The sequence below is a fragment of the Penicillium antarcticum genome, assembly GCF_028974205.1.
Source record: "Penicillium antarcticum strain IBT 31339 chromosome Unknown utg000009l_segment0_segment0, whole genome shotgun sequence".
Lineage (NCBI taxonomy): Eukaryota > Fungi > Ascomycota > Eurotiomycetes > Eurotiales > Aspergillaceae > Penicillium > Penicillium antarcticum.
Genome location: NW_026695307.1, coordinates 472,586 through 494,695, shown reverse-complemented (window position 1 = coordinate 494,695; position 22,110 = coordinate 472,586). Strand labels below are relative to the sequence as shown.

General features: G+C 51.5%; 7 protein-coding genes across 7 annotated transcripts; 4 read left to right on the top strand and 3 right to left on the bottom strand.

Moving 5' to 3' along the window:
• Positions 1–1,151: 1,151 nt before the first annotated feature.
• N7508_008541 (extracellular serine-threonine rich protein) lies at positions 1,152–4,843 on the top strand (the record flags this gene model as incomplete). Its single annotated transcript, XM_058466605.1, has 3 exons — positions 1,152–1,211; positions 1,260–1,442; positions 1,511–4,843. 3 exons carry the CDS (start codon positions 1,152–1,154, stop codon positions 4,841–4,843), a joined length of 3,576 nt encoding a protein of 1,191 aa, XP_058314451.1.
• Positions 4,844–5,946: 1,103 nt separating this feature from the next.
• N7508_008540 (uncharacterized protein) lies at positions 5,947–6,975 on the bottom strand (the record flags this gene model as incomplete). The annotated part of the gene is made up of 1 exon (XM_058466604.1): positions 5,947–6,975. One exon carries the CDS (start codon positions 6,973–6,975, stop codon positions 5,947–5,949), a length of 1,029 nt encoding a protein of 342 aa, XP_058314450.1.
• A 2,531-nt stretch (positions 6,976–9,506) lies between these two features.
• On the top strand, positions 9,507–11,954 carry N7508_008539 (protein kinase domain-containing protein; the record flags this gene model as incomplete). The annotated part of the gene is made up of 1 exon (XM_058466603.1): positions 9,507–11,954. The coding sequence occupies one exon, from the start codon at positions 9,507–9,509 to the stop codon at positions 11,952–11,954; it is 2,448 nt and encodes an 815-aa protein (XP_058314449.1).
• A 210-nt stretch (positions 11,955–12,164) lies between these two features.
• gel6 (putative 1,3-beta-glucanosyltransferase) lies at positions 12,165–13,555 on the bottom strand (the record flags this gene model as incomplete). The annotated part of the gene is made up of 2 exons (XM_058466602.1): positions 12,165–13,372; positions 13,420–13,555. 2 exons carry the CDS (start codon positions 13,553–13,555, stop codon positions 12,165–12,167), a joined length of 1,344 nt encoding a protein of 447 aa, XP_058314448.1.
• A 1,635-nt stretch (positions 13,556–15,190) lies between these two features.
• On the top strand, positions 15,191–16,039 carry N7508_008537 (uncharacterized protein; the record flags this gene model as incomplete). The annotated part of the gene is made up of 1 exon (XM_058466601.1): positions 15,191–16,039. The coding sequence occupies one exon, from the start codon at positions 15,191–15,193 to the stop codon at positions 16,037–16,039; it is 849 nt and encodes a 282-aa protein (XP_058314447.1).
• A 1,572-nt stretch (positions 16,040–17,611) lies between these two features.
• N7508_008536 (uncharacterized protein) lies at positions 17,612–19,332 on the top strand (the record flags this gene model as incomplete). The annotated part of the gene is made up of 2 exons (XM_058466600.1): positions 17,612–18,245; positions 18,293–19,332. The coding sequence occupies 2 exons, from the start codon at positions 17,612–17,614 to the stop codon at positions 19,330–19,332; spliced, it is 1,674 nt and encodes a 557-aa protein (XP_058314446.1).
• An 853-nt stretch (positions 19,333–20,185) lies between these two features.
• On the bottom strand, positions 20,186–21,315 carry N7508_008535 (Cytochrome P450; the record flags this gene model as incomplete). Its single annotated transcript, XM_058466599.1, has 4 exons — positions 20,186–20,248; positions 20,368–20,671; positions 20,909–20,979; positions 21,109–21,315. The coding sequence occupies 4 exons, from the start codon at positions 21,313–21,315 to the stop codon at positions 20,186–20,188; spliced, it is 645 nt and encodes a 214-aa protein (XP_058314445.1).
• Between the last annotated feature and the right edge of the window lie 795 nt (positions 21,316–22,110).

The window sequence follows — 22,110 nt, the reverse complement described above, 5'->3', positions numbered from 1 at the left end:
TATGCAGAGAATTTTACTCTGTCCTAACATGATTCCACCGGTCTTTGTTGGGCCTTGGGGTGCCTCTTTGTGATTTGCTGAACCCTGGCGCTTCGAGTGCAACAATCACAGCGCTTCTCCACAAAAGCAAAGCTCAGAAGATCAGCGACGATCACGCACGGATGGCACCGGCAGTCGAATAGAACAGCGAAATCCGAGCATTAGATTAACTCACGCTAACGTCTCAGGGCGAGACGCCAAGTAGCACTCCGTCTGACCGGTCGCATTTAGATCCTAATAGAAAGTACTGGTCGACTGCTGGACTAGAAACACGGGAATCATTTGAATATTAGATTTGAACAGTGTTGGAGTGTATACTTAGAGTCGAGTCAAACAAAGAAGACTTAGGGCCCTTCACGTAGACCCGGTCTCAACCGGTGCACCCCCAATGCTTTGCAATGCATGTAGCCGTGCCGATCAAGCGCCGTTCCATTGTTCAATGCTATTTTTACTCTTTTGTCTTCCTATTGGCTTAATTAACTACTTTGTCGAGTCGACGAACATGGCAAACCCCCGCAGGCGCTCTGTCCTGCAAGCCCTAACTGGTTCCCCGATGCAGCCTCTTCAGGCTGTTCCTGCACTAGTCGGCGCCGAGCCTGGAATGGATCCCAGTGTCCTCTTTTGGCTGACGAACGTTTCATATATGCCTTGAACTTCATGCCGATTGGAGGAATCAGCGCCCCCCTCTAGTAGCATGTCTTACCTGTTCCCTAGCTAGATACCGTCAGAGGGGAAAGGAAGGACCCTTTGTCTGCGATCATGGTCCACCATGGAGTCTTTAAGAGCGCTTTGCCCAGGACCCTGGACCACTTCCAGTCTGTCATTGTTTTTCTTTTTGGCTTCAGGCCTTCTCCCACTCGTTCAGGGATCTGTATTTCTTGTGCCACCCTCATTATTCGTTGGCTTTCATTGACGCCTTTCATTGTTGCTGGTCAAACAATCACGTCGTACTTAAATCACTGTATTGACTCTTTTCTGCCGAGAGCGTATTGACATCGTGCTTGATAACTCTCTTCTTTTCTTTTCTTTTCTTTTCTTTTCTTTCTTAATTCTTCTTTCTTCTCCTGTCTCGTCTCCCACTTACCCGCCATTCGTTATTGACGTCCTTCAACATGAAGGTTTCTTCTTTCGCGTTCTTCTCTCTTCTGGCCTCTGTCCAGGCCACTGGATCGGTATGCCACTCGATAACTGCTTGAGGATACCCATGCTAACATCCACAGTACTGGGGCTCTGAGAAATGCTACTCCAGCCCGGGTCGATCCCCTAACAAGTGTAATGATCACCAGCAGAAGGGTTTCAGCTGGTCTGATCTCGCTGCCGGTTCATTCTCCAGCTATGGTGGCTTTGAGTTCTCTGGCTTCACCTGTGGAAACGGCTTTGGCTCCAGCCTTGGCAAGCGTGGTGTAAGTTGGTTTTGATATTGACATGTCGAGACATCATGACCACCGGCAATGTACTAACCTCACTTTAGACCCAGAAGTGTATCTCCGGTACTGTCTCCCGTGGATCTTCCAGCTCTTCCAGCTCTTCCAGCTCTAGCTATGGCTCCAGCTCTGGCTATGGCTCCAGCTCTGGCTATGGCTCCAGCAGCTCCGGTTCTTCGGCTCCTTCGTTCTCCTGCGGCTCCGAGGAGAGCGGCTTCTCTGTGACCAACTTCCACATTGCTACCGAGAAGGAAACTGAATTGCACATCATCTACAGCATGCCCGATGGATCGACCTGTAAGAACACCGCTAGCTGCCACTCCGGCGGTACCACTGTCACCAATGACCAGTGTGGTGGTGCTACCTCCGTTCAATTCGAGCTTCCTGAGGACAGCGAGACTGAGAGTTGTGGATTCGGTATTTACAGTGTTGGCTTTGACTGTACTCCTGGTACTACTAGCACTGCCTCTGTTTCAGTTTCAGTCCCTGCCACCTCGGTGCCATTCACCTCAGTTGCTGCTGGATCTAGCTCCGTGCCCTCGGTCTCGGTTCCCTCATCTGTCTCTCCTGTCACTACTCCGGGTGTTAGCACCCCTGTCCAGATGACCACCTCGACTGTCTACACCACCAGCGAGATTACCATCACTAGCTGTGCTGCTAGCGTTACCAACTGCCCGGCCGACTCGACTACCGTTGTGACTTCGACCATTGCTATCTCCACCACGGTCTGCCCAGTTACTGAGACTACCCCTGCCGCTGCCAGCTCCCCGTCTCTGCCTTCCGGTCCTAGCAGCGTCTTGCCTGCCAGCTCCAGTGCCCCATACTCATCTGTCTGGTCGTCATCTGCTAGCGCGACACCTGCTGGAACTCCTACTCCTTCGACCCCTGGCGCCGTGACTACTCCTGGTCCCGTTACCACGCCTGCTCAATGGACTACCTCGACTGTGTACACCACCAGCGAGGTTACCATTACCAGCTGTGCTGCTAGCGTTACCAACTGCCCGGCCGACTCGACTACCGTTGTGACTTCGACCATTGCTATCTCCACCACGGTCTGCCCAGTTACTGAGACTACTCCTACTGCCGCTAGTTCGGCTTCTCTGCCCGGTGCTCCCAGCCCCAGCAGTGTCTTGCCGGCCAGCTCCAGTGTTGAATACTCCTCCTCTGTCTGGTCTGGATCCGCCAGCGAGACTCCCTCGGCTCCAGCTCCGTCCGATTCTGCTTCAAACCCCGCTGGAACTCCTGCTCCCTCCACTGTTGATGCCGTGACCACTCCTGGTGCCGTCACTACTCCTGCTCAATGGACTACCTCGACCATCTATACTACCAGCGAGATCACCATCACTAGCTGCGCCGCCAGTGTCACTGACTGTCCTGCTGGTTCCACTGCTGTTGTCACATCTACCATCGCTATCTCGACCACTGTCTGCCCCGTCACTGAGACTATCCCGGCCGCTGGATCTTCCTCTGTGCCTGGAGTTCCCAGCCCCAGCAGCGTTCTTCCCGTCAGTTCGTCTGCCCAGTCCACTGGTCCCAGTGAGACTCCCGCTCCTTCGGAGTCCGGCTTGCCTCCTGCAGGCACTCCTGCTGTTCCTAGCGTGACCTCCGCTGCTTCGTCTCCCGCTGACACTCCAGGTGTCCCTGGTGAGGCCACCACCACCGTTGTGACTTACGAGACAGTGACCACCTGCCCTGTGACCAACACCGTGACTTCCGGTTCCTCTACCTTTGTGACCACTTCAAGCACTGTGTCGACCGTCACTTTGACTTCTACCTCCACGGTTTGCACCCAGTGCTCTGCCACTGCCACCTCTGTTGCTGGTCAGAGCTCCGTCATCCCATCTGATACTCCAGAGGGTTCTAGCCCTGTGGGATCAGAGACCGTCCCTGTCCCTACCGGTCCAGGCGTCACCAGCTCCATCACCTCCAGCGTTGCTGCCATCTCTACCCCTGTCGTTCCTCAGGGCGAGACCACCACCGTTGTGACATACGAGACTGTGACGACATGCCCTGTCACTGATACTGTCACCTCTGGATCCTCTACCTTCATGACTACCTACAGCACTGTTTCTACCGTCACCCTGACTTCGACTTCGTCTCTGCCCAGCTCAGTCGCTGCTGGTAGCACTCCTGCTCCATCTGGAACCGAGGTTGCTACCAGCCCTGCTCCCACTGGACCCGCTGTGACCAGCGTCGTTGTCAGCTCTACTCCTACAATCCCCGAGGGTCAGACTACCACGGTCGTTACCTATGAGACCGTCACTACCTGCCCTGTCACTGACACCGTCACTTCTGGATCCTCCACATTCGTGACTACCTACAGCACTGTTTCTACCGTCACCCTGACTTCGACTTCGTCTCTGCCCAGCTCAGTCGCTGCTGGTAGCACCCCTGCTCCCACCAGTGTCGGTGCCAACTCTACCCCTGCAGTTCCCGAAGACCACACTACCACAGTTGTAACTTACGAGACTGTCACCACCTGCCCCGTTACTGGCACCGTGACCTCAGGCTCATCCACCTACCTGACCACCTCCAATACCGTCTCCACAGTTACCATGACCTCAGTGTCTACAATCTGCACCAAGTGCAGCGCTACAGCCACAGGTACCTCCGACGTCTCTGCTGCAACTACCACCGCTGTCGCCGTCACCGGAACCTCCCCAGCATCGAGCCCAGCTCCCTCCGCTCCCTGCCCCAACACTGTTCCCCAGTGTATTAACACCTGGTTGAGCCTGGTGCCCAAGTGCACATCAAACAGCGACGCCTCCTGCTTCTGCCCCAACAGCGAGTTCACCGACAAGGTCATCTCCTGTATCCAAGCCTGGGGAGCCTCCAAGGCCGAGGTCCAATCTGCCCTCTCCTACTTCACTGGGATCTGCGCAACCTGGGTGCCCCAAAACCCAGGCATCGTCACCGCCATCCCGTCAACAATCACCCTCGTCCCAACAGTCGTCCCCTCAGTCGCAGTCTCCAGCGACGTCGACGCAACTGGTGTCCCAGCAACCCTCACCCCAGCCGCACCTCTCACCTCTGCCCCGGCTGTCCCCTGCACCACTATCACCTACTCGACCTACACCTTGACAGTCCCCCAAGTCAGCTTCATCACCAACACAGCTACAGGCACTGGCGTCAGCGCAGGTGCAACAGTCGGCCTCGTCCCCGCCGGTCCAAGCACCAGCGCCGCCTCCCCAGCCAACACAGGCGTCGTTCCAGCACCCGCATCCGCAACCTGGGTCACCGCCTCAGCAAGCGCATACGCCTCTGCCAGTGGAAGTGCCTCGGCTAGCGCCTCGCCAGTCTTCAACTCGGCGTCCAGCTTGTCGGTTGCTAGCAGCCTGGTACTGGGCTCGTTGGCAGTTTTCTTCAGCTTGATGCTGTAAGGAAACAGGCTTGACTTTCCTTTGACGGATCTAATTTGATATGTCTTCCCTGATTCTTGTTTCCTCTTTGAATTTGATTGTCTTCGTTGGTGTTCCCACTGCTTCGGGGCGCTCGCGAATTGACTGATATGGATTTGGCTGCGAGGGATGCCTTTTGTATTGTACTTATTCACTCCCTAATCGAATGAAGATAGACCTCGTTTGGCTTTACTTGATTTTTTCGTTATGTGTTTTAGTAGTGGACTTCGGTGGATATCAAATATTTCAACTTCTCAGGCTCAAGTTATAGAGACATGTACATTGCCATTCGATCTGTTGACCCCCTTTTTCCCACTCCGCCCATTTATTGCTTGCTAATTGTGCTGGTATCTTACCGGCGTTGTTCGGTTGGGACCATTGAAGCTCCACCTTTTTGCAATATCGGAATGATTTCTTCCTGTGCCTCGACTTTTTCTTCACGTGTCGGCCATATGAGAGACCCGTCTTCGTTCCCTAACCAGGTAAGCCTTTTTCTCACTGTCTCATGGAGAGCTGTGTTTCCCTCTTTATCAACTACACCGAGATCTGCACCGCGGCTAACAAGCAAACGGGACGCTTTGTATTGACGCAGGTTTCTCGCCAAAAAAATATAGTGCTGTCCATCCTTTCGAGGATTCAATTTGGTTGATATTGACCCTGTTGTCAGCCCCAGTCACTGCTTTGGCAGATTCACCATCTCCATGGTTGTCAACCAGTGCTGAATAAACTCCAGAATCCAGGATCCACTGGCTATGTGCAGGCTCGTGACATTCTCAGTGTCCAGTTATCAAGGACCTCGATAACTACTACACATGATTCCGTGTGAAAATACATTTCCATTGATGATGATGATGATGGCTTTGAAGGGATACCTGCCAGCAGTGGTAAGATTCAAAGAACCCTGCCCACATCAGATGAAGATAGATTAGACCCCTTCGTAAACCAGTATTAATCCATCGGAGGCACAAATCAAGAACAAAGAAAGACAAAAAAAAGAAACCTCCATAGGGAATCTAACAAAAAAGATAAAAGGAAATAGACCCACCGTCCATGAGCATCACCACGAGCTCGCCCGAGTATCGCCCTCACTCCTTCTCGGCCTGCTTTTGGTGGTTGAACAAGGTACCATCAAGCCACTCCATGTACTCAGGAATACCTTTCTCAATGTCACGGAAGACCATGCGCGCATTCTTGCAACGAAGGCTGGAGATATCGGCACAGGTGGTGTTCTGGTAACTTCCCTTCAAATGGTGAGGGAACTGGACGTTGCGGATGTATCCCTCTGGACTGCCGAAGTGGCCAACAACCTGCGTGGCGACCTCCTTGAAAGATCTTGCCTTGCCAGTGCCGACGTTGTAAATTCCCTCGGCTTCGGGGTGGTCATAGAACCAGCAGTTTAGGCGAGCCACATCCTCCACGTGAACAAAGTCGCGCTTCTGCTGTCCAGCTTCATATCCCGCGTATTCTCCGAAAAGCTCGACCGCCTTGAACTCCATGCGTTTGTTGTAGAATTGGTTGACAACGCTAGCCTTGGTGCCCTTGTATTGCTCGGCAGGTCCGTAGACGTTGAAGAGGCGAAGACCAGTGACCTGCTGACTAGGATTCTGCTTGTTCTTCACGGCGTACTGGTCAAAGAGCAGGTGGCAGTAGCCCTTGGGAGTCAGAGGGGCTTCTTTGCCGTCCCTGTCACTGAAGTTTGGGCCAGCTCCATAGACAGCAGAGGAAGAGGCGTAGATGAATCGGATCTTCAACACCTGGCACCAGTTGAGCACTTCCTTTGCGTAGGTGAAGTAAGCATCCATTACATCAGCGCCGCTGGCTTCGGCAGATGCGCCACCGTAGTGGTAGACAATGCGGGTCTGCGTGAGGAACTGCTTGTTGCGGCTGAGAGCCCTGAATTCAGTAGTCCCAATGGTGGAGGTTTTGTTGCAGATAGCAGCACGGAAATCGGAGGGCGAAATCAGATCAGTGATCTGACAGTCAGCTAGGTTGCGAAATTTAGCGCCATCAGTGCCAAGGTCATCGACTACGACGATGTTGCTGAAGCCACGGTTGTTCAGCTCCTTGACCAAATTCGAGCCAATGAAGCTCGCTCCCCCAGTGACGACAATCATCGTGCGTGGCTGCTTTGGCTCAGTGGAGGTGACCGTATGGCAAAGAACCGTAGAGGCAGGATGCCGGTAAGAAGAGTGCCTGACATGCTTTCGTAGGGGGGGGAAGGGGTCTCATAATAATCCCATCTCTTCATGGTGAGCACGTGCACAGAACAGAAAGGATAACGACGATGGAGAAATGTTTGGAAGGCACGACTCCAGTATCACCGGGCATAAACATGATCTTGGGTTACTTCGTCAACATTCTCTCTCTCATTTTATAAATGCGCATTGTATATATATATATATATATATTTGTATATGCTAGGGGCAATATTCTATTAGCAAAGAAAGATACATAGAACAAGTACACAGAACACAATCCATCTAGAAAGGGAGATTATATAGCCTTACGAGGATGCAGCCTTCCCGACTTGGGATAGTGCATTAGTTTCTCCTGTTGAAGGCGGACACATACAATAGGCGGGTAGGAGCCCAGCAAGTCCTAACAGGGAGGCCGTTCAAGTTTTTGACATAGACTGTTTGTCTGTCCCAATGAGGGAAGTGGATACCTGACTCGTCAGGCTTGCAGATCCCCCGGTTGCTGCCTTAATTTGGTGCCTTGTACTCTGCCTCTTATATGTCTACTCTGTATGTCTAACGCCAGACTGGCTTTGTATCTGAAGCATGGCAGGCCTATCTGGCTGGTGAGCAGTGGCAATTCTCAGTCACATCTTGAGCGGCATTCATCTGTGATCAAAGTCACATGCTACTCATAGAACTAAATCTGAGACATCCTTGAAGGATGTCATTACCTATTGACAAGAACCGTATATATAATTTGGTCTTCACTGATCACTTTCATCCATTGAATATTTGCCAATACCACATCTGCAAATCCATCCGCCTAGCCTTCCATCTCCAGACCGACTCACTTATTTTTCTCAGTCCGAGGATAATCTCCCAGGTGACTGACCTCCGTGCATTATCAAGATGATAACCAACAAGAGACCAGCAAGACTAATTCTAGGAGGCCTGACCATGTACTCCTCCATAAATATGGGGTCTACGATACCACCTTCGTTCCTGAAGGACGTAGTATATCGTTGAAGAACGGAGTCCTCGGTAATCTGAACCTCCGATGATGCCTACCATACATCGACTGTCTCCCCTTAGACAGCCAAAAAGAAAGATGATTCAATGTGATCTTCCTTGTCCCATAGGGCTGCCAGCGCGGCAGAGAAGCGGATTCTTGTCGATCCTTCAGAGTGGGACTGACTTGACATAGTGGGGCGAGTAGTGTGTTTTCCTGCCTAGTGTCATAGAAACTGGCTCGTGCATTTACTATAGGGCGGGGATTGTCATTGATGATGCTGTGTTTGGTGATCAAGCGACGAAATGCGAGCTTGTATCGACGAAGATTGAATATGTTCATCTGTGTGGGGCGGTGTCTGGGCGTATCAGCGCGGTACGAGGACTATCATCACGCCCGTCCGGTGTGATATTCTCGACGTCAGCTTCGCCTTGTGGTGTTATTCTTGGCCCTGTTATCGATGCTGGTTGGGTGCCTTGCTGCATTCAAAGGGCCGGGAGTGTACAAGTACCGCGGAGGTGAGCACGCATGCGTCCGCGGAGGTACATGACATGCAGATATCGAGTATGTGAGTTCAAAACATGGGACAAGATTGTCAGCCGACAGGAACTGGCGGGCAATGTGTCGCGTGCAAAGACTGTCGGACGATCTCCTCCACCGGTCAACTATCTCCAAGGGGTGAGAACAATGGGCGATCTCCTGGTTTTTGGGAACTCCGGCAGTCATCGGAGCAGGCCGACCCATCGTTCCTGAGCGAAACGGGGCAACAGTTAGCCGCGCTAGGCTATGTGGTTCCATTCACCGAGGAAACCCCGTTGAGGCTTATCGAGGAAGTCCGACCCGATATTCAGGTCGGAGGGGTGCAAATTAAAGCCACTGAAATTGATGACGAATGGCTCTCTGTTCTGGGATTATCGACGCCACTGGCTTTGGTGGCTGTCAGGGGGAGATTCGGAAGATAGGAGAAATAGCCATGTACCGACAGAACTTCATGCAGTGACAGATCCAAACAGGAACAATAATTGCCAACTCCTTGCAAGGCGATCAATATTCAATAGTTCAATTGAATGTATACATATGACAGTGTTGAAATCCTCTTCTGCAGTGAAGATCTCCTCCCTTATCTCGTTAGTAACCAAGTCCCAAAGATAAGCCAACCGGCCTGGATTGGCTGAACAATGAGGCTTCGAACAATGTCCCAGTGATCAATTCACTCTACTCAATACACTACTTCGGACTTCACACTAACTCTACATATTCATATGATTTTGCGCTATTGGACACTTCTCCTTGCCGGTTAAGATAAGCCTTCTCTACACCAGTAGGCGTCCGTAGAAACACCACACTCCAGCCGAGGTGTGAAGGTTAAGCTGACAGGGATACCAACGTCCGGAGCTCCGGTAGACACGTCTACTTATATTGATTGTGTCTCCCCGGACTTGCCAATGCGTGTGCCCAAATGTCTCAATACACAGAGACCGCAACCTCACTATGGTGGCCCGAAGAACGGATCAAGGCCACCCTGGACACAAAGTACATTGTTAGCCGCCTGCGCCAGGAAAATATCCCGCGGCTGTTTGAGTTGCCGCGATGGGGCGAGGGGTTGACCAGCGAGACGTATATGGAATATATCCTGCTCAAGGCTGGTCGGCTCTTTCTCATTCTGGATGCCATTGGCATTCCCAATCGCATCTTTGCGCTTGTTGATGAGTCGTGTGATGATGATGATTTGCCCGTTGCCGAGCACAGTGTCGATCTTCTGAAGCTTTGTCCCCATGGGGAAGATGTCACTATCGATACCCGCTTCTTCCATGCGCAATGGCGGTTTTTGGTCCGAGGCATTGGGGAAGGTGATCATGTCGTCTATACTGAGAATGAGGGTGTGCCTGTTGAGGCCGTACGCTCTCATACGAGTAGTGGGCTACATGGTCGCGATGATACCGTTGACAAGGTTGTCCTTGCTGGTTCGGTCTGTCGAGTTTATATGCGCACTCAAGTGCAAGTCGGCGGTGCGCCACACTTCTTTTCCTCGACGGAGGTCCTCGCTGAGATCCGCAAGCTGAGGAAGCTCTCCCATGAACACCTCATCTCGGTCTTTGCCTCCTATCTCAAAGATGACAGTGTCAGCGTGCTGTTCACCGGCGCTACGGCGGATTGGACTCTGCACAGCTTCCTGACTGACGAGCCGTCAGCCTTCAAACGACTGTCCAAAGAGCAACGCCGCCAGACACTCATCACCTGGCCTCACTGTCTGGCCTCGGCAGTCGCCTGGCTTCACGCCAGTGGTCATTCCCACGGCGCAATCCGGCCATCAAACATCTATGTCGACGCCAATTACCACATCTGCCTCGGCCAATTCCAAGCCCTAGACTCCCTCCTAAGTCCTCCACACGTGAACGACCTCGAGGCATACAACTACTCAGCACCAGAACGCTGGGTTCGGCCCCCTGCACCAGCAGCAGCACCCCAAAAACCGCCGCCGCCACCCACAACCCTCCTCCAATCCGGCGGACGAACAAAACGGCGCCAAAAGCCAGCCCGGCTAGCCCTATCCCCTCTAAACGAAAGCCCACCCTCAGCGGAAAACACACGCCCAGACTCGGCCGCTTCAAAGGGAACAGTCATCCGCATAGGCCTACCAGGCTCACCATCGCGCTTCTCCTTTGCCTTCTCCTCATCCTCCTCATCCTCAGGCGCATCATCAACAGCCTCATCAGGAGCAACAGATGCAACAATGAGCCCACCCCAAAACCAAACTACAAAAAAAAACCGCCCCTCCTTCTGGCCACTAAAATCAAGAGCAAGGTCCTTCCTCTCCTCCTCCTCGACCTCCTCCTCTTCAAATGCCTCCTCAACAACCCGCTCCTCAACCCCTACCTCACCTTCAACAACATCCCTAGCCCCAAGTACCTCACCAACAAACACCCTCCACCCCCCAAGCTCCTCCCTCCGCCATTCAAAATCGGCACAATCCCTAACACCCTCCTTCCGCTCCTATCGGCCCCCAACACCACACTCAACCCTCTCAAACCCAATCCCATCATCATCATCATCATCATCATCATCATCATTAATCCCAAAAGACGCTCCAGCAGACCTCTTCTCCCTAGCAGCAATAACCCTAGATATCCTAACAACCCTGCACAAACGAACCCTAGCATCATTCACAACGCACCGCTCAGCACGCAACAGATCAGCAGGCCGCGGCGGCGGAATGGCAGACGCATCCTTCCACCTCTCCCGCAACAGCGTGCAGGTCCAATCATGGATTGCGTTGTTGGAGGGCGATGCGCTGAAACGCTGTCGCCGGGATAGGAGGTCTGATCTGTGTTTTTGGGCTGTGCCGCGTATGCTGATTGTTGTTCGGGCTATGCTTGATGGCGATGGGGGGAAGAGGCCCAGTGCTAAAAGGGTTCGGAGGTGTTTTGGGGGCGCTGTTAGGATTGGGTTTGGCGGGGAGGGGGTTCATTGTGGGAAAGGTGGGAATGGGAAGAAGGATGGTGGGAAGGAGAAGGGGGAGAAGGAGAGGGAGAGGGTTGATGGTGGTGGTTATGGAAGGAGTCTGGAAGTCATTGGTGAAGAAGGTGTTTCTTCTGGGTTTGGGTCTTACGCTGCTCCTCCTGCTTCGATTGCACCCTCTGTTGTTCCCTCTGAGTCTGCTTCCGAGTTTGATTTCGGGTTTGACGATACGGGTAGTGGCACTGAGAGTGTTGTTGATGAAAGTGAGGATGAGACTGAGCATGAGCGGGAGAAGGGACCTCAGATCAAGATTGCAGAAGAAGACTGCGAGGAGGATGTTTCAGACGACGAGCCTGAGATCCATGTTGATCGGGTTTCGCCTCAGTTGTATTTGCCGGATTTGGATGTGAATATTACTGGGATTGAGGGGTTGACGTTCACTAATTAGTTCGTGTTTCTATCTTATGTTTTATCTATGTGGGGATGTACGATTATGTCCAACGGCAGTAACTTATATTCATTTGTGTACACGTGAAAGACAGACCTGGTACCATACCCTGTATGTAGACACCAAAGACGCCAACTGCTTCCGTGTAATGCAGTGTTCGAACGTTCTATCAGAAACCATGGATGCATATCAATACAACTCGCAATGTAATCACAGCCAAAGGGCAAGGGCACCGAGCATGCCAGAGAGAACAATCGAACCGGCGAGGAGACGCTCCGTCATGGGGGAGCTGGCGGACACTGCGAAAGCAGCACCCTCCTTGGTCGAGGAGGAAGTAGCAGAAGCTCCAGTGCTGCTGGCACCACTGCCACCGCTGGTCGTGGCGCTGGAACCGGAGCCCTTCTTGTAGGTCTGGCCCAGGGTGGGAAGGGGAGCGCTGGGATCCACGTCCCAGCCACCAGAGGTCGAGGCAGGGCACTCGATGGACAGGCCGGTGGCGGACTTTTTGTAGTCAGAGAGGGCAACACCAGTTGGGTTCAAAGTGGCCCATTGAGACTTCAGATTGTCAAAGTCGGGTGACACAGGGGTTGGGGTACCCTGGCGAGTGAAACCATCCTCGATCGAGGTGGCAGTAGCGGTAGCAGGCTTGACACTGGGACCGTAGCTGATCAAACCGTAGTTGTTGGTCTCTTCAATCCACTCATAGATGATAGATCCAGACCAAGTATCGACCATCTGGTCACCAAAGATCGCGGACTGATCCTCGAAAGTACGAGGCTTGGGAGTGTTGCACCCGGTCTCAGAGAAGAAGATGGGAATGGGGTAGTCAGTCGCGTTCTTCTGCAGCATGTTGTAGCCGGATTGCTGGTAGCTGGAGTCACCACACCACTCATAGGCATTGAGCGAGTAAAAGTCCAACCGCTCAGAAGTATTCGTAGAGCAGCCAAGGTAATTCTGAAGCATAGGTCTCAAATCGGCAATGTCCGCCGCGGAGTAACCAACGGGGATCTCGCGATAACCCTTCTGGTCACGGTACGCCTTGACATCGCGGGCAGCGGCCAAGACATAGGGAGCAGCAGCGGAACCCTCAGCAGTGGTGAGGACTTCGTTTCCAACCAAGACACCGGCGGTGTTCTCATACTTCTGGAACTCATCGAGAACCTCCGTGAAGCGATCAAACTGGGTCTGGTTCCACTGGGGGGAGGTCTGCTCGATCTGGGTGGTAAAAGTGTCCAGATCAACCCACAGGTAGATACCGGCATCGGCCAGAGCAGTCATGCAACCCTTGTGGTTGGCACTGGGATCGACATGATACACACGGATAGAGTTGGCGCCCAGCTCGGACATGCGGGCGATGTCGCGCTTGCATTGGGCCGTGTCAACCAGCGGGTCCGAGGGTGTCAGCTGATAAGCAATGCCTGGAGGGTCAGTTTCTCTACATTGAGGAAGTGTGGAGGTGAGGTACCCTTGATGTAGAATTGAGTGCCATTCTCATAAAAGAACTTGGACCCGACAGCCGAAATAGTCGGCACGGCATTGACTGTGGCGGCCTGCAGACCAGCCAACAGGAATGGCACCGAAAATGCCAAGGAAGACAACATGATTATGGAGTAAAAGGTGTGGAGTACAATGGACTTGGAATTGAAGTAATTCAGAGAGAAGTTTCTTCTTCTCTCGAAATATGTCAATTGATTTGAATGATAAAAAGGCAGGTGCGATCAGGACAGGAACAAAACAGAAACTTCGGGGTGAACTACGGAAATGAAAGCCACTGCAATTCCTTGATTTGAGCCAAATTACCTGCAGGGTTAGCTAGCGTGCTTCATTCTTGCCGAAAATGCCAGGGATGATGATGTGAGCTCGATGTTGACGTGTGAAGATTCATTGCAGAACAGCAACAGCAACAGCAACAAGCAAGTACGACATTTAGAAATACAATACTACTGTTGCGTACTCGGTACTCGGTACTTCGTACATGAACGTAAATATTTGTTGACCCCAAACAAACGTGGGGGGCCGTTAGCCCTAGCCCCAATCACGTGGCACAGCATTGAATCACATTGGTTACAGTAGTTAACTCAAGGTAAAGGAATAACATGAGTACTCCGCAACTTACAGTAGATATAACTTGGGACATGTAGCTTCTAGAATTCTAGAACTCATCTCTGTATTTGATTTCACACACGTGAACGTTGATCATTCCACACGTTCCGCCCCTGAGCCTGGAATCAGCCAGAGTCCCACACTCAAGACTATAGATTGAGGCGTTGAGACATTCTATAAATGCGTTAAACAGATAACGTAAATAGCCCAGTCAGTCTCACAGCACTCTCTGTACTCAGTACAGGGTAACGCACAGTATGTATTAAAATCAAAATTGCCTGCATTTTAAACCCTGTCAATCACTACTCTTCTTGCTCTAGATGACCCCCCTCATACACTGTACCCACTCGACTCTAACGGGGGAAGATAGTCATCAAACCTGGCACACGGCTTGCGATCATCGGCGGTTTCTGATTTCTCTTTGTATCTTTGTCTGAGTTTTCACTAGAGGAAACTGGTTGATATCCTGGTTACTGATAGTCTTGGGCAGCCAACCCGAACACCGATCGGGTCGGAATACAGGAGTCTGAGACCCCTATCTTTCGATAAATCAACGCTAATATAACGCCATCGCGCTTTGTTAAATCTCCCACGAGCCACGTTACCCCACTGGGCGGTCTTCGGCGGTCGCCCTGGGGCTAGAACGGGGGTCCTAGCCCCTATAGTAAAGGGGACGATGAGTTTGTAGTGTATACGGAGGCTGAGAGCTGCTGATAGCTGAGGAGGCTGTATACGAATTTCCAATGTAGAATATCCATATACTACTGTACTCTGTACAGAATAAGCTTATGTATACTTAGGCCTGTAACCGTAACATGGATGTGCAAGTCCAGACTGTCTCCAATCTCCACCCTCCACCCATTCCGGACCAAGTCCGCCAATGATCAACGCCACTGGCAAAGTGTTCGTCAGCTAGTGGACCCGAATTGCGATCGACTCCTCTACCCTGGACTGTGCCCCCAAAACGGGAGGCAAGGCCTGATCTACGACCATGACGTTTCCGCAAAGGGGGAACTATATTATTCTCTGATGCCCGCATCCGGCCCCTGGACCCTTATGCCTCCAGATCCCTCTGTACGCCCTACATATACATGTATAACCTCATTGACATTGATCATTGATCAGAACTCAACATGTCGTCCCCCTTCCAAATCCCCTCCCACGCTCAACTCGAGCTAGAGCGCAACGAAGCCTTCTGCACAATGCGCGAACAACTCCGCAGACAAGAATGTGGCATGGAACGACCGAGCTTTTGCACCGCCCATCGCCACTCCTGCACAACGACAGAACAAGAGACTTTCCGTCTACACCGCGACATCATCCACACCCTCCTCGTCCCCCTCTTCCTAATCAACCACCAAGCCGAGCGCGTCGCCGCCCGCTCCCTCCCCAGCAAGCGGGCCGCCGAACCAGAACGCGCCTTTCGAGGCGAAGCCCGCAGTGCCTTCGCCTGGCTCAACTGCATCCTCACCGAGGAACACGACTGGTACCTCACTGCCCGCTGCCCAGCCTGCATCGTCCTGCATGTCCTCCACTCCGAGCCCACCATTCGCTTCGTGACTGTCGCGTCCCAGCTTGCTGGTGCGCGCTCGGGTTTCCAGTGCTGGTTGACAGCGCTCGAAGCTGCCGTCTGCGAAGATCCCTTCTGGGGCGACGCCTTCTGGCCTGATATTGAAGAGCGCGCTTCTCGCTTGACGGATGGTGTGCAGGAGCTCATTTGCCAGTGCTACGAGCTCAGTGCCACTCTTGATAACCCGTCCCGGCCTATGCCTTCCGCCAAGTCTTCCATGCCCGCTTATGGCCGCTCTGCTTCTTGCAATATTGCCCTGAAGCCTTCCAGCTTTGCGAGGAAGCAGGTTCGTCTTACGCGCGAGGAGCAGAAGTATCGTTCTTCGCTTTGGGGTTGTTCGCAGGATTTGCGGCAGCCGCTGGCCGGCTGTACTACTGCTACTCAGTCTCGGCGCCGGTCGCTGACTTCTTGAGGGGAAGCGGGTTATGTTGTTATGGTGAAACCATCATAGCCAGCATATGCATTTTTATCTCTCTTTAGCCACCGCTGGTGGACTACACACATGCCGACCGGCTTGTTTCAAGCAGGCAGTGTAACCTACACACACTTCCCGATCGGGCCTATCCAGACGGAACAGGCCCGTCTCGATCATCGAACCAGGTTCTAAATAAAGTTCCTCGCCTCTTCGGGAACCATCGGGAATAGTGTCCCGAGACAGACATCCACGCGACCGAGACAGATCTCACTACGCAAGGTTTCTCGGATCTGGAGAACGTGAGCCGTTATTGTACCATGATGCAAGACCTAGAACCAGATCCATGGACTGTTTCTGTCCAGTCTTCAAGGGTCCCATTCGCCGATCGGCAGAAGAATCCGGATTGCCTCAGGCTGATGCATGATCACATATACATATTTAATCTTAATACAATCTAATCACATCGGAATCTCCATATTGCAATGTAGCAAGGAAGGTAACAACTATATATGTACGCGTGGACAGGGTGCACTCATAAATATCAAATTAAAGGTTTCAACTCGGTGGCAAGTCACTTAACCTGAGACCGGTGGAGTAGTCCGGAGATGGAAACTGGGATCAGAACCAGGCCGGGGCGCACAGTGGAAATTAGTCAGGTCAGATGTGTTTCGCGAGTGTCTACTGGAATTGAATCAGTACTAGTAGTCACTTATGTAGTCCACTTAGATCGAAGTCCGGGGAATGCGAACTTCATGCGAACCCTGAACAAGAATAGACTGTGGAGAGAACAAGATTTATGGGCAGCAACACAGGCAAAGACAGACATATGCCCAACCCCTCAGTGGCGGAATAAAAGATGTACCAAGACTTTGTTCAGGGTACACTCCACACACGACCAGTTGGTACAGCTACAAGGAAGTCAAAAAGCAGTCAGATGAGAAAGCAATATGTGGCAGTCTGGTTCAGGTAATGAGTTCATTTATGTGGGAGACTTCAGACACTCAACTCGATGCAGAACCGAGAATGATCGCCGCCCCGTGGAGCTAACGAAGCCACCGGTCGCTCTAGACTACACATTTTTAGCACTCTCGGGCCTCATAACATCCTGAACAGGGAATTGTGGTGGACAGAGTGGACTCATTCTGACAGTTAATTTAATAGACTATCTTCTCTCTTCCATAGTAGTGATCCTATGCTAGGCTCTATGTAAATGCCTGACTGGAATTGTGCGGAAAACGATGACTCCATGACTGAATGGTCTAGACCGACGAGTCTGGCCCAACCCTTGCCCCAGCTGGTACCTAGTACTTGTCTTTTCACCCGATCGCCCATACTATCGCAAGTACCCAGTACTCTGGGCCCGTCAATTTCCAGGCCTTCTTCTTTCCTTGTCATCCCTTCTTCTCCCTCATCTCCATTTCTTTCTCTTCTCTTCACATCTCTACCCTCACCCTCACCCTCCCCCTCCCCTCCGGCCTCTGCTCCATGCCGACCATCTCCTCCCAACAGCGGATGAATCGTCAACCCTGCAATGGACAGTGGCCTGTCGCCGTACCCGAGAATCTGACCATGTCTGTCCCACCAACTGTGACAGTCGACACACAAGCACATCTTCATTCCAACGATACACAAGAAACTGTTAGCTTTGCGAGCCCCTCCAAGATCCGTCGACGAGCCTCCCAAGGATCCCTGCGGACTAGACCTTCACCAGTCTCCCGGTTCCTTTCGAAGAGCTCCGTGGCCGTCAACTTTCCTTCGTGGGAACACCGCAGTGCCTCCGGCTCACGGGAATCCCGTCCCCGATCGGCTGATTCTCGTCTCCGTCTCTCTACCACTGTGTCTCGCGGGCCGAGACCCTTGACTGCCTCTCCGGCCTGGAGTTCTCCTCCCGCGTACCAGTCGGAATACCCCTCCACATTGCCTCCCACCCCGCCAGAAGACGATATCCACGTTGCCTGGAACCCCAAGTCCGATATGTTGTTGTTCAATGCGCACCCGCATCAGCATCCGACCTCCATGAAGATGATGGACAATGGACCGGGTGTGGATCACTCCTCCACCAATGGTGCTTCAGATACACTGAGTAGTCCAGATGGACTCTCCCACGGCTCCTCCAGTTCTGGGGGTAGTCCTGGACCTCACGATGAGATGGACTGTCAGCAGGACATTGGCTCATGGCTGGATCATGGCATCAACTTGACTGGTAGGTGTGCGCTCATTTCGACCTGGAACATCACTAACAGTTAGTAGCATCCTCACTTGGTTTTGCCAACCCTCGAGGCGAGGCCGTCAAGATCGTCTCCCAAACTCTTCCTTATCCCCGCACATCCGATCAGTCCGTGTCACTACCGAAGACCGATAGTGTCTTCTGCTCCATGGTCCAGGCCGTGCACAACCACCTCCAACCGGGCCAATCACCATATATCAATGTCACCCACGCAGTTCCTGAGCAGTTCAGTTTGTCGAACTTGCCTCATTCTCCTCCTAGTACTCCTCGCTCTCCTACTGCCGCTGAAGAATATTTCAATGCCACTGTATTCTCCAGCGCAGCAGTCGTTAGTGCATACCACGATTACCGTGGGCCTCTCCAACGGCAAATGTCCCACACTCCCATGCCCATCGTTCCTCCTCACAGTGTACACATCTCCGTGCTCGAGCGCTATCTCCCTCCTCCCTCCGCGCAGGAGTACCGCGATGTATTCTGCCCCACCCGTCCCTCATTCCTGGTCGACCGAATGAGCGAGCTCTCGCCAAACGGTGGATCTCTCCTCTTCGTGTACCCAACCAAGAAGGGTGCTTCAACCTTCAAATCCCAATATCTGGGACCCATTCTCGACCCTCTGCTCCGTCAACTCGTGGTGGTGAACGAGTTGTCAGCAGATGTGGGCCGCTACCTCGGCAAGCTCAACACGGTCTCGCAGATGGACGACTTTGCCACAATGAAAGCAAACATCGTAGCTCTCTGCGAAGCTTTGAGCTCGCCCTCCTCCAAATTCCAAGTTGCAGACGCAGGCCGCGGAAGCACCCACCTCGACCGCAATCTTTGGGCCGAGTGGTTCATCCACCAGGAAAAGGCCCGCATGAAGGAAGTCCTCAACCTGTACTGGCAGAACGGCCGCCGCCACCCGAACAAATCCATGAGCTTAGGTGGCATGTCCGGAAAAGAAATTTCACCCGCCATGCTCCTCAGCGAGATCTTCGACGGCATCCGCAAGCGACGCTATTGTGAAGACAGCGAGCCGCGCGACGGAATCGAGCTCGGCGTGTTCGTCATCCGTCGCACGAACTAGGCAGTCCTACTCTCCTCTCTCAGACTCGATACACATACCTCTTCCTCTTCCACTTCACTTCCATTCTCCACCACCTCATTCCACCATAGCATATTTTAACACATCAGCTTCTGGTTCAGCTTCAGCTCAAAAGACATGGGACACGGCGTCCCCGGTGTTGGTAGGGCCTGTGACTTCTTCAAACTTTGGCTCTTGTTTTGTTTTCTTTTCCCGTGGGCATCTTGGAAAGATCCCACTGCATGACTCCCCCTCGGCTTCTTTCCTCCAGCCTTCGGAACGAACTATGAAATACCCCGGTTGTATTCGGCGATTCGGGTTTTATGACATCTTTTTTTTTTTTCTGTCTTGATGATGGAGAGATAAATATACACGTTTTAGTGGCAATATATCTGCTTATATAGCGCACCTTTTTTTTTTCTTTCCTGTATATGAATGTGTAGTGTGAAATGAAATTAAGGGATCCTTGACTGTAAATAACTGGAAATAAAGGGGTTTTCTCGGAAGATTAGGGGTCTGCTAATCGGTGGACTGTGCTTGTCTATGCTGTTTCGGGGTTTGTTGTTGGGTGCGGTTGGGCTTCACCGGTTTTTGGGTTGTCTTTTACTGTAGACTGGTGTGGGTTCATGTAGACCACAGTAGACTAGCTTATATGTATGGGATGAGATGACATTGTGATATCTTGGACAGTAGCTTGCCTACTGTAGGATATCGGATATACCGCAGTCATGAGACTTGAGAATGGCGCATGGAATAAGGGTCCTCCCATTCCATGTGGATGGTTTCAGGAAATATAACATAATACAAGGGTAGAGACTAGAACTAAGCAAAACCCAATACGAAACAGACCGACACTTCACTCAGTCCTTCGAACCCGCATCTTCATTCCGTCAATTGGGTTGGCTGTGATTTGCAAGACCTATCAACCGATTAGTGTTAGCATCCATCTCAAGAGAATACCCACACCTTATCATCATATAATCCTATACTGCGGAAATCCTATACTGCAGAAAGAACGAAGAACAAGAAGAAACTCACTTTATAAGCCCCCTCTCCCACCCTGAACCGCCCATCGTCCCCAAGAACCGGAGAATCCCCATCAAACTCAAATGAACCAAGACCAACCTTTTCCCAGGTATACCGTCTAACAACACAAACGAGGACAGCCGCAGATTTGCTCTCAGCCAGTTCCTGTCCGATGCAATTCCGTGAACCGCGCTCGAAAGCGCGGATTGCACTTGCTGGAATCGGATTGGATGGTTCGGTGGAGTCTCGTAACCATCTCTTCGGTCTGAATTTTTCGGCAGAGAGACCGTAGATGGTTGTATCCCATTGGATTATACTTTCGCAGTTGTAGAATTACTAGTCCGTCTCGGAGGACTTCTCCACCTTTGGGTTGGTTCGGGTCCGGTGTTTGAATGGTGAATCCACTAGCAGGTGGGATAATCCGCGCTGTTCCGGATGGAGGATATAGACGGAGTGTTTCTTTGATGACAGTAACCGTGTAGGTCATCTTTGGAAGGAGGGTTGCTCCGCCTTAAGGAGTATTTCTTTCGTTGTGGCTGGTGAACTGTCACACCCTAACGGGGTTTCAAATTCACTTTTCATAGCGGCCAATGCATGTGGTGTTAGGCTTGATTTGTAGATTTCCTATTGCAGGAAGATACTTATTGTATCAGACAAAGAGGAAGGATTTTGGTTGGTCGGTTGGCTGGGAGATTATTATGCTAGGGATAATACCGATGATATCAGATGATGTTAAATTGGTACACAAATCACCCAGTATAACCAGAGCTGTCGTTTAGAGGTGCCCGGAGGGTGAGGCGTACCGATATGGACATTCGGCTTACTAGTCATGATAACATCGTTCAGCGACTTCAGACGACCCAATAGAAGTGATGGTTTCAGCTGTGGCCAGTCCTTGAACTGCTTGATTCGGTGGTAATTGAGTCTTTCGTAAAAGTAGACCACTGTTGCTAGCATCATATCGAGTCTACCATGAATCATACATGTATTGTAGAATATCGGCATCAAATCGATAAATACATCGAGTCAGGGACTCACCAAGAACGAGCCGTTTTTTCTCCCCACATACGGTGGCCGTTCAATAATCACCTCATTACCGTCCTTTGATAGGTGAAGTCATATGTTTTCGGTATGAACCCACGTTATTCGCCAGGTCATATCTCACCACTAGTCTCGTATATTTGGTTATTAGAAGTGTCTCCCTCTGAATATCCCCCTTGCGCCGTCCATTTCGATACGTCATTCGAATTTAGGCAGACTGTTATTTCTGATTTCATTAAAATTGCTTAGTTGCTGAATTAACGGTATAATAAAGCACCTTATAAGTATAATGTAACGCTGAGGAAAGCCATATACGGATAGAGAACTACTTGCTTCTCTGAGGGATGGTTGGATCAATGTAGGTGTTTGTGCCCTTCCAGACTCAATACCTGTGTTGTGTATAACTTTCAAAGTCTCAACAATATTATCAGTGATATTACTAGGCTGTGATTTTTATTTTAGTACTTTGTTTCTGCCAGAAATGATGGTGGGTAAACAAGCCATCCTACCTATTCCGGAGAACAACTATATTCTAGGGTTGCTGAGCTTGTGGTCATGTGTTTGAATGTCCAAACAATGGAATTGCGACAAAGCCCTACCCCCAAGATGCTCAATAATATACCTTCCCATTCATAATACCACTCACCCCTCTCAATAATCTCTTCCCCATTAAAGTCTCCCGACTGACCTTCTTCATGTACTTCGGACCGGCGA